Source organism: Pagrus pagrus, assembly GCF_965226575.1.
Source record: "Pagrus pagrus genome assembly, chromosome: 8".
NCBI lineage: Eukaryota > Metazoa > Chordata > Actinopteri > Spariformes > Sparidae > Pagrus > Pagrus pagrus.
In genome coordinates, this window is record NC_140192.1 from 19,541,506 (window position 1) to 19,552,972 (window position 11,467).

At 44.3% G+C, this 11,467-nt stretch overlaps 1 protein-coding gene across 14 annotated transcripts in view; it reads left to right on the forward strand.

The window, feature by feature from the left end:
* Positions 1–11,467, forward strand: part of fbrsl1 (fibrosin-like 1) — a 369,210-nt gene extending 357,743 nt beyond the window's left edge. For 9 of the 14 annotated variants that reach the window (XM_084359200.1, XM_084359206.1, XM_084359207.1 and 6 more), the window contains 10 exons: positions 640–690; positions 884–979; positions 2,639–2,710; positions 2,998–3,027; positions 3,327–3,398; positions 4,167–4,299; positions 5,765–5,848; positions 7,101–7,184; positions 8,002–8,302; positions 8,975–11,467. In XM_084359200.1, the coding sequence (XP_084215326.1) occupies positions 640–690; positions 884–979; positions 2,639–2,710; positions 2,998–3,027; positions 3,327–3,398; positions 4,167–4,299; positions 5,765–5,848; positions 7,101–7,184; positions 8,002–8,302; positions 8,975–10,274 (2,223 nt within the window). In that variant the 3' untranslated portion in view covers positions 10,275–11,467. The remainder of the gene's footprint in view (positions 1–639; positions 691–883; positions 980–2,638; positions 2,711–2,997; positions 3,028–3,326; positions 3,399–4,166; positions 4,300–5,764; positions 5,849–7,100; positions 7,185–8,001; positions 8,303–8,974) is intronic. The other 5 variants (XM_084359210.1, XM_084359205.1, XM_084359201.1 and 2 more) reach the window with 4 other exon arrangements.

Consider the following 11,467-nt stretch of genomic DNA (forward strand, 5'->3'; position numbering starts at 1 on the left):
GATTCACTTTCAGTGATAAAAGACAGACACGCCAAAGCTCCGTATGATCTTCTATGATTTTGTACACAGAGAATTGGCCTCTTTTTGACTAAATCTCTGTCTGGTCTGGTTTTCTAACACCCAAAACAAGCAGTCCGACTCCCATCGAAACCATCAGGACCTGTTAAAAAAGAAAGAAAGAAAAAAAAGCAGCCATAGCATTCACACGCAATTAGATTGACATTTTTACAAATTTTCCAGTGAATAGAAACAACTGGTCTGGTTTAAAAACGGTCTGATTCCCAAGCTGGGCCTCCACGCCCAACGTCTGTATGCTCAATTGGAAAATCATGCAGGCTGTCTTCATCTTGGCAGTCGGCTAAAGCGGTTGTATTGTTAGTAATTTAACTGCCTATCTGACCATGCAGTTTAAGTAAACCCATGACCAGTGCAAGCCAGCTGCTTTACCCCAGGGCTTATTATTCTGGATCAAAACCCTGCTTATTACCAGTTACAGATGTTGATCATGTGTTTTGTTTTTGTGATGTAAACATAATGAGACATTGTTATTAAAGACGGCTTTTGCTTGAGGGATTTTGGTAAAGTAGATCATTTTGTGGACTTAAGTTTCCTAATCCGTTTCTCTCTTATGTCTTCCAGTTCGACAAATACACCCCCAAACTGGACAATCCATTCATCAGACATTCAAACGTGAGTTTCTTTTTGTCATTCCAATTCCAATTTGCATTCGGCAAATCAAATATTTGACATATTTGAATGTTGCCGTGAAAGCATTTATCGTGGCCGTGGTTTCATGTGTGCATATGCTTGAGTCCTGTACGTATCTCTGTATGATTTTGTTTTGTGTCTTTTTGTGTCTCCCATCCTCCTCTTCTCTCCCCAGTTCTTCCCCTCCTATCCCCCCACCATGCCAGGCATGCCCCCGCTGCTCCCACACTCAGGACCCTTCAGCTCGCTGCAAGGAGCCTTCCAGCCCAAGGTCAGCCCCACATCCCTGTCCTCAACCCACGCTCTACAAACAGGCAGAGAATTTAATTAAGATAGCACCGGCAACACAATTGAAAAACTCCCTAGCGCACACAAGGCAAACAAACATTTTAAAATGTAATGTAAAAGTAAAAGTTTACTTTTTTGCTCTTCATGAAGTGACATGCACTGAAAAATGCAAGAAGAGTCACTGCATCAAAGTGGTAAAATCACATGCGTAACATACTGTATCAAGCACCCCAGGCCATTATTATTTGTTGTTTGTCATCGCTCAATGAAATCTAAGTTGAACACTACACATAGCATGAATACGTATAAATATTTTAATTAGGAAAAGATTCAAATAGATTTAAACAAATAAAACGATTTATTATACATAATATATAAATATAAACCTATATACCCATAAAGCCATAATTCTATTGGCCATTTTTTTGAGTTTATGTCTGCAGATATCCTTCAAGGGTATATCTGTAGAAGGAAAAGAAAGTTCAGGTAACATACTGCACTTATGCTACTACAGTCCATTAGATATTTTACCACACAAAATTCCTCAGAGCCCTGTTCACTGAAGATGTAAATTAGGATCCTAATACACATCACCCCATCCCATTTAAATCCATAAATCCATCGATATTACTCAGTCAGACTTGACTGGACCAGAACCAGGGTCAGTGTTGTGTGTGGACCCGAGCCGTGCCAAAGTTAAAAAAGCGATGTCTGTCCACTTAGGAGAGCAAAGGAGAGAAGATGCAGTGGCGGTGGGGATGTGAGGGATGGGAAGGGGTGGGAGGATGTGGGTCTGTCTGGCAGATGCCCAGCGGCTGTGACCCGGTGTAAGCCACCAATCAAAGCTGGCCTAAATCCTCTGGCCCTATTCCCAGAGGGCTCTGTCATGGAGGGGCCCTTTTGTCAAAGGCCCCTCCAGATGGTTCAAGGAACAGCCTCATGCGCCCAAAGCCCCTGCTAAGTATTCTTAGAGAGGAGCTAGTGAGGGAGGGCTTGGGACGTGTTTGTTTGTTGGGGGCTGGTGACCGAGGTCACACTGAGGATCTTCCATCCCTGATCTACAGTAGGGATGGATTAATGAGGCTGATCTAGGCACTTGCACTCCGAAGACTTAAAGAGGAGATCGGAGAGATCAGAGATGTGTTACTCTGGCACGGTGCCTGCAGCATCATTGCAGTATTATTTACTGACGTCAGCCGTACAGTGGCAGTCGTTGAGGATTAGTGAGCTATAGTAATACTGACGGAGGACATAAGGTTAGAGGGATGCTGGCATCACTAGCTCAAGGATCTTCTAGTGGATTTAAAACAGAGTTTCTGACATAAGCGTTGATGTAATACTGTATATCTGCATTTTATGGGAGGACATTGAGGTGAAGTGAAACCAAGGACTATAATAGTTATTTTAATGCATTCTCTAAGGCACAAAATTACAATTAAACATAACTATTCCTGTTTATGCTGAGGTATATGACATCGTAATACCTCCTAAAGTTGTGTATGTTGTAGTTGTTCTTTATTTCAATAATCTTTAAATGTTATAACTATTGTAGATCTGATTGATCACCATGTATCTCTTTCCTTTTCTCTCTCTCTCTCTCTCTCTCTCTCTCTCTCTCGCTCTCTCTCGCTCTCTCTCTCAGGCATCCAATCCCATTGACGTCGCAGCACGTCCCGGAGCAGTACCTCACACACTCCTACAGAAGGATCCACGGGTAAGCAGCAGGCCAATAGCATCCCGATCCATCTAGTGAAAGCAACACGTGTCGTATGTACAGTATGTGTCTCGTAAAAAGTTGTGAATGCATGTATTTGCATTAACATCTTTTGAGACAGAGCAATTCTTCTCATGCATCTCTGTGGTCACAGGCAGAGTGCCTGAAGGATAACCCAGTATGATTCGAGTCTCCCAACACTGGCAATTTCTGAGCTCTGCAGAACTGCACATATTGGCTCCTCGTCTGTGTTGTTGGTGATAGTAATTGTCTGTTTGTCCATACAGATAACAGATCCATTCAGGACATCTGTTAGGGTAAGTGTTTGCCTTGTCTAATGTTTCACATCTCTGGCCAGGCCACAAAGTCTAAAACTGCAAATTCTTCAACAATTCCTGATCAAGGAAATGCAGGGTTTTGGCTGCATTTAAGGTTAGCTTTGAGGTCTCTCTTGGGCTAAAGTCGGGGTTAGATTTTCTTAATCCGTTGCCTGGTTGAAAATTCGAACGAGTTCCCACTTTGTAGTTTGGCCAGAAAATCTTAATGCCAGAATCCATTTTTAGCTCCTCTACATCAAAGCCAGCAGGCTAACCTCAGTTTCTCTCTAAATTTTTAGAAACCTGGCAAGTGGTGCGCAGTGCATGTCCAGATCGCATGGCAGATCTACCACCACCAGCAGAAAATGAAGGTGCGTGAGATGGATAATGATGTCCTGCAGGAATCTTGCTGTCATGTAAACCCAGATACAGTATAGTGGTAATGGAGTAAGTGGGGGATGGTCATGTAATAGCTAAATCTTTTCATGAAAAATAATCTATAATCGTCTGGATGGATTCAAAACGACCACGTGGGTGGGTGGGAAAAGGCAGATTACTAACAAGTAACAGAAGGCTGTAAAAGTTAATGATGATTGGAAAACCAACAAAAATTGTGGCTCCTCTTATTAAGTGTTCTCTAAGTCTTCAACACATTCTTAAAAATACAGCAAGGTCACATTGCTTTCGCATTAGGCTCTGTGCATGGATCCTTCTGCCTGAAGAGATCATACAGTTCCATATTTAATCGTATTGGCCAAAATGCAACATGTGAACCAAGACAAAAAAAATGCTTGTCTGCAAATTCTCCTCTCACTGACAAAAGGATGGTGTGGCCTTGCCATGGAGATCCTCTGCTAATGCCTCTGGCCCAGTGGTGTCAGTTCTTCTTGGGCCCTGGACCCTGTTACTAAGGATTTAGTGTCCCTAATCAGCTTACATATATTTGTTATAACACAGTTGGCTAGAATTGGAGACATGGAGCCTTTGTTGACGTATCTGTCTTCCTCTGATCTCTCACCCACTGTAGCCGAGGATAAATCCCTCTCACTCTGCTGCTGGAAATGTTTGGTACCGTTGTCTACCGACCTAATATTCTTTGTCTCTCTCCCCCTCCTTGTCTCTGCCTCTCTCGGCTATAGCAAATGCAGCTGGATCCTCACAAACTAGACATGAATGGGAAGCTGGACCTGTTCAGTCGACCCCCAGCTCCAGGAGTCTTCCCAGGGTTCCCTTACCCTCATGACCTGGCACGACCCCTCTTCTCTTCCACAGGTCAGTGGGGTCTCCCAGTGCCCAGTGCAGGGTGATGAACTGCACCTTCCGAGACAAATCATTCGAAAAGCTCAAATAATCCCGCTTCTAAAGCCTTCCAATGCCAGTTTTGTCTTCATGCAAATGAGCGTTTATAGCCGCCTCTCCAAATTGTTCCACCACCACCGTAATGAAATGGCCTTATTTTTTTTTCTCTCCTCTCATGTAATGTTCACTTAATTATAGTGCTTTTGTAGCAAATGTTTTGCCAGTAAAGGGAGTCAGATATGTCTATGAATATGGATGACTCTCAGTTAGGTAATTGACTGATTTGCCCTGCGTTGGAGGGCAACAGAGAGGCAAACGGCCTTTGACTGGTAATTATGCAGTGGTGTGTCAGAGGCACTCCTGTAATTGGTTCTTTCATTAACAATTCATGGAATATGGGTGATGGTAACAGGGTTTTGTGAAAGAGGCCGGCTTGTTGCGCAGTCAGGAACTGACCTCAATAAGCAACTATAGATTCACATCTAAACATGCAACAGCTGAAATGAAAGCAAAATATCAATTGCTAATTCGCTTATTGGCATTATTCAGCCGTCTCTAGCTTGCATGTATATTCAACAGGTTTTTGATGCTGTAGCAGAAAAATACTTACGCGTGTACACTTAATACGTTGTTATTTGCTGACATTAGCAGTTTTAGTTCTGGTTGACCACAGGGAAAACGGCCATGCTTGCAGTATTTTTTAATGCTGTTATTTCAAGATCACAAATTATTCATGTTGTTATTTCAAGATCACGAGATAATCAATCTGTTACCACAAGAAAATAAGGTCATATACTGTATGTTTCCTCTTATTACTTATAATGTTTTGAGTGCCATGACCAAATTCATAGATGGCATCTCGACAACTGTAGCGGCTGTAGCAAGCTGAAAATGTTGAGTACCCATTATCGATCAACACATCAGACTATGCTTCAATCATACTTATTTATATACATACTTTACTGTACCATTCAAACACCCAGCAGTATGGGTACTTTCTTTTCCAGTTCCTCAATGCCAATGAGGATTATTTTGGTTGTAGCTTACTGGATTTGACAACTGTTAGCCTATAACTTACAATTATCAGCCAAAATGTAAATATCCTCATATCAACTCTTGCAAAAACACTCTTCAGACAAATTGCAAAAGTAAATGTGCTTTGCTTTGAAACTCTTAAACCCCTTCTGATATAGACATGAGACACAAGATAAAATCATGAATTAACCTGTTATTAATCAAACCAAATAATAAACTCGTGATCTCTAGATAACAGCATTAAAAAAATAATTACAAGCATGGTGCTTCTCAGCTTACTTCTCAGAATTCTGTTTCTAATTAAGATAAATTTCAGATTGTCTTCGCATGGCTAGTTAGAGAATGTATGACTTCCTGACTGGATAATAATAATAAGACGGTTTCATCCTCTCCGCTCTGATAGGCTCCGGCCACCCAGCTCCCTCTCCATACGGCCACGCCCCCCACCCCAGCGGCTTCCTGCCTCCTAGCCATTTGGCAGGTAAGTGTAAGTATAACCCCCCCGTTCAATTTTTTTTTATTCATTTATCTCCTCTTCTTTCTCTCTCACTCCCTCTCTCTCTCTTCTGCACTCATGTTTTAAACACATTACAGGCCACCGGGGTGTGATTTGAAGCCTAGATATTTCTAGTTTTCATCTGAGGTTCATGTCAGGGTTAATATGGAGTCCAGCTGGCCACTGTAGTCAGTCGGTTGCGGCAATTCTTGAATAAACTCAAAGTTCGTGGTAATGGAGAGCTTAGCCATCATATAATCAGACAGTATGATTCATAATACAGTCTTTAATAGCTCTGTCTGGGGTTATTAAAGAGACGTAGCCTGCCCAGTATTCCTCAATTGTTTGGACAACCTATATGCAGTGCTACAGCATTTATGAATCTATCTTTTATATGCTTGCAAAGTTGATTTTGTGATTCTTAGGAGTAATGGAAGGTAGTTAGAGTTGTTGGATTTATTTGTGTAATAACTTATTCTTTTTGCATTTATTTTCCACCATTCTATCTGAGACACTGTTTGGGATGTCGATTTCATGGAATAAGCCCTTGAGTCAATCCATTTTGTGCTCATAAATGCATGGTGCACTGAGGAGGAAGATGTAGCAAACATTATTTTTTCCTGTCCAGGGAATTTATGTGTGAGGCAGAGGAGAGCTTTCAATTGTTTTTCTGATGTATTAACAAGCCCCAGAGCTGAAAATCCTAAAACCCTAATCTGTTGATAAGTTCTGCATTTCCTGATGGATTTTGCTGAATTAAAATGGGACTGCAAATTAACAGTTGATGAATGTTTTTCACCGACTTCTCAGGGTAAATATTTGTATTTTTCCTATAAATTTGGAGGCTCTACTCTGCGTCAGTGGAGCCCATCAGACACTGATTCCCCAGTTAAATCATTGTGGACTGTCTAGCCTAATTTTCACAGCCTCTAGTTCCCCTGCCCTTCCGCAGTCTATTTTCATCTCAGCTCCAACAACTCAAAACTAATTTCCCCATCAAACAGTGTTGTTCCACTAGCCCCAGCAGGGTCAGAGGCACTCCACTCCGGTCAGTGGCAGTGAATCCAGCATCCAAGCGACCTGGCTACTGCAGGATTACCAGGCAGAGAGCTAGGGTGGCAGCGCTAAAAAATAAACCACAGCTCGCTTGTAAGAGAAAAGCCGAGTGGAACGGGTTGGTGTTGGGGTGAGCACCGCTAGCCAGCCCCCACCCTTTTGCTAATCCCTGTTTGGCATTTTACAGATCCTTTCAGTCGCTCCAGTTCCTTTGGCGGCCTCGGCAACCTTTCAAGCAGTGCCTTCGGAGGATTAGGCAACCCCTCGCTTGGTAAGCGCTGGCCCCCTCTCCTCCACCACCGCTCCCCCCTTCAATCTGGCCCCTGTGGCCAGTAACAGAGCAGAACAGGGCAGCGTTAGACCACAGGGAGAGCCAGGAGGGGAGGAAAAAAAAAAAAAATCAAGACACTTAGCTCTAGTTTCTGTGTCAAAACAGCCATAGCCCAGGGAAGGCCAACTAGGCAGTACAACACACCACAGCAAACATCATCCCTGCCTCCACTTCATCCACCAACCATGTCCCAAACAGCCTGGCTTTAATCTGGCTGCACTGCTGCCAACAGGCACTCTCAGGTCCGCTGTTTGGTGGCAGTTCATCAATTAATTATTGGACAAGCCCCTTCTGCACCACCATGGAGGGCTTTCTCTTTCCCCCCTGCATCCCTCTCTCTATGCCTTTCTCTCTTTCTCTCCGTCCCTCCTATTTTTTGTGTGCCAAATCGGTCACCCTGTTGTGAAAATGGATGTGATTGGAATAGACATGCTGTGGAATGCTAAGGTCTCCCTTGGCTTTTCACAGCCCTCAACTCTAGAGGGCAAGTAAGTCTCCCCTGTTCATCCAGTTCAAAGAAAGGGAGGGGGGGAAACCTTTTAGCCCCAAAGCAAATGAGTAGAGTTTTTTTTTTTTCTCTGGTGGGGGGAGCCATTAACCTCTAACTCTTTCAAACAGCTTCAGTGAGAGAACCTCCAGAGACAAAGACAAAAGCAGCTTTTGTTGTTGAGTCTTTCTCATCTTATGTGTCCTCAAGAAGGTTTTGTGCCCAATTAACTTACAGTGTGTCCCACGCCTGTCTCCCCCTTCCCTCCAGGGTCCAACAATATGTTTGGCACCAAGGAGGGGCCAGGAGGACTGCCCACGTTCGGCAGCCCCCACCACGACACCTGGAACAGACTTCGACGCACCCCGCCATCTTTCCCCACCCCGCCACAGTGGCCCAAAACCGCAGACGCCGAGAGGAGCAGCTCAGCCAACAGCCATGAGAGGGAGAGGGAGAGGGAACGGGAACGGGAACGGGAACGGGAACGAGAAAGAGAAAGAGAAAGAGAGAGGGAGAGGGAACGAGAGAAAAGAGACTCATCCATCGGTAAAGAGGAGAAGGATAAGGACAGGTGAGTTTGAGACGGATGCAAATTCACTTTTTTTCTATTATTTTTTAGGTATTATCTTGAGGATATTAGCTTTTCTTAGCTAAGTGAAAAATAATATTTCTGCAATAATGCAATTTCTATAGATCATCACAATTCAACATTTGACCCAGACCCAAAGCATTATGTAATTATGTACTTAACCTAAGAAATTATGAATATTTGCATACACACAACAAAATAATCCTCCTAGCTCCTCAAATACATGATCACAACAAACGCCAAAGACAGGGCCACAGTATCAGTCCCTTTATCAGCTCCAATTAACACATATACGAGATTATCAAATTATCTTTGGACTAAACAAAATCACCCAAATTGGCTCTAATTATAGGAATTTGAAAAAAATGTGACAGTTCTCCAGTCCATTAGTAGTATCCTTGGAAACTGAACTGTATTGAATTTGTGGTTCCGACAACAAAACAAACTAGCAGCTGCAAGAGAAGTTATCTATCAAAAATTAATTGGAAGTATCTCTGTGGATAATATTCTAGCAAAACGTAGGGGTAACTCACAAAAATGAAGGCAGCAAACATCATCAGAAGAAGAGTAGATAAATCGTACCTAAATACAACCCACCTACACGATGCTTGTTTTAACTGGCACTAACTCAACTGTTTTATTATGTCATAACAGGGATTCTGTGGACCGCAACCGCCACTCCAACCGTTCATCTCCGGCCTCTGCACCCGTCAGCTACCAGATCAGCAACCTGATTCGCTCAAACAGCCAGAACTCCAGTGATTCGGGTCGACATCACAGCGGCAGCGTGGACCGGGTCCGTGAGGCAGAGAAGGAGCTGCTCGAGCGCCACAGAGAGTCTTCCACACTGGCTGACGTGAAGGTGAAGGAGAGCCGCTCGCCCGGCAAGGAGATGCTCGAGAGGAGATCCTCCGAAGACTCCATCAAACCCATTCAGCGTTCTCCTTCTCCATACTCCAAGGCAGTGATCAATGAGCAGAGCATGAAGATGGCAGGTGGGCCCCCACCTACACTCAAGGACAGCGAGAGGAAAGAGCCCCCACCTGTGGAGCTCCTCCACAAGGTTAAAAATGACATGAAGATTAAGGAGGAGAGGAAGGAGGAGCAGGAGGTCATGGTGGTGAGTTCTGAGCCAGCTCCCCAACCACCAGCCCAAGCTCTTCCTCCTCACATCAGCCAACCTGGAAACCCGCACCACCACCATCCGCCTCTGCCCCAGCAGCCCCCTCTTCCCTCACCACGTGGCAGTGACATCCCAGCACCTGGCCTGCATGGTGTCCCCATGGCACACTCTCTGCCCCTCTCCATGAGTGCCATGCCCCAGATGGGCAGCCTCAATGTGCTCGACCGGGCTCGCATGGCTCCTTTCATGGGAGTGAGCCCCCTGGCAGGAAGAGAGCGACTGCCCCACCCTGCCTTCCCTTGGGACCCACTTAGAGAGGCCTACCGCAGCCTGGACCTGCAGCGGCGCATGGACTTCCAGCTCAGGGCCGAGCAAGGACATCGCTTCCCCAGCATGTACGAACAGGAACGAGCCTACCGCGAAAGGGAAGCTCATGACTACTCTCACCACGAGCACCTGTTGGAGGTGCGCAGGGAGCACGAGAGGATGAGACAGCAGGCAGAGGAGCGAGAGCGCCTCCACCTGAGGGAGGAGCTGGACAGAGCACGCCTCCATCAGTTGCACCAGTCCCCTATGGAGGGCCATCTACCCCACATGCCCCCCTTTATGCCCCACCTAGGTGGCATGCCGTACCCTAGACTCAGCCCCTCCACAGGACACAATGGTCCTCTGAACAGAACACCCCCTACTGCCGCACTCAGTGCACCCCCGCCCCTCGTGCCAGCCGGCAGTGCCAGGCCAGCCTCACCCAGGAGGACTACCCCCCTCACCACACAGGACCCACGAGACTACTCCCCATCTCGCAACCCCAAAGAGGTAGAGGCTCGGTAGCTTCTTAGAAAAGTGCACAAAGTCCTACCAGACGCACTCACAAGCCCCACTCCCCCAATCTGAAACCTTTTGAACAAAATGCACTGCTCTTCACCAGAGGAGAGCAAAACTCCCTAAGGGAAAGGGTATGATTGTACAAATTAAAGGTGTGTACGGCTGATCAAGCACATGCCATGACTTTATTTTTAGTGGACTGGAGGTTGAATAATGTCGGTAAAGAGAACACAAATATGTGTATGTTTATATGCGACTTAAATATTTGATAATTATTAATATATTAATCCAATCCCTTTTTTCAGCTTTGTGCGAAAAGAGAGGTCCTGAAATGAGTTTGTACATTTCCTATCCTTGATCCATGTATAGATATCATTTCTATGAATTTTATGTATTTTGTGCATTAGTCACGCCTTTTACAATATTTATCCCAGTTGATTGTGAGACATATCCATTATGACCCACTGTAAAAACTGGATTTTGGTTTCAACCTTAAGTAATTTAACCTCATGGTACCAGGATATCCTCAATGATGACAATGTACAATGTTACATTACCAATTTGTTATGTTCATTTGTTTTGCCTTTGAGATATGCAGATAAATATATATTATGAGGTCTTTGTTCAGTCTCTGTAAAGAAAACTGATGTAAATAACTTGTTGATATTCCTTCGCTGCAAAATTACTGTGTAAATTTATTAGTCTTTTTAACCATTTCTAGAAAAACAAAATTAAATGAAACATGGGGAATCACTTCCTTGTTGAATATCATGGCAACAGACAAGCCTGGCCAACTGACGGGAAGTGTGACGGGAGGGTGTTGTAAGGGGGCCTAGAAGGATCATCTGCAATCTATGCAAAGCAGCACACAGCACCCTAATGAAGAGATCACATGGAGGGAGCAGACGATACTGGAGAAACGGAGAGAAACCTGGATTAACACGTGTTTATATTATCAATGAAATAATGATGGAATTATTAAAAGACTTCCAAGTCACAAACTGGACCAGCCCCGGACAGAAAAGAAGGACACTTTTTAGTGGGCGGCAAAAAGGACTTTCTCTGTCAACCTTGTGGTGTTGTGCAGTTGTTTTTCTTAGACTCTTGTATACAAAACAAGTAGAATTTTAGGCGTGCAAAAAATGAAAATGAACATTCATGGTTTAAAATGTACGGAATAAAGTTTGGACCTAATGTCA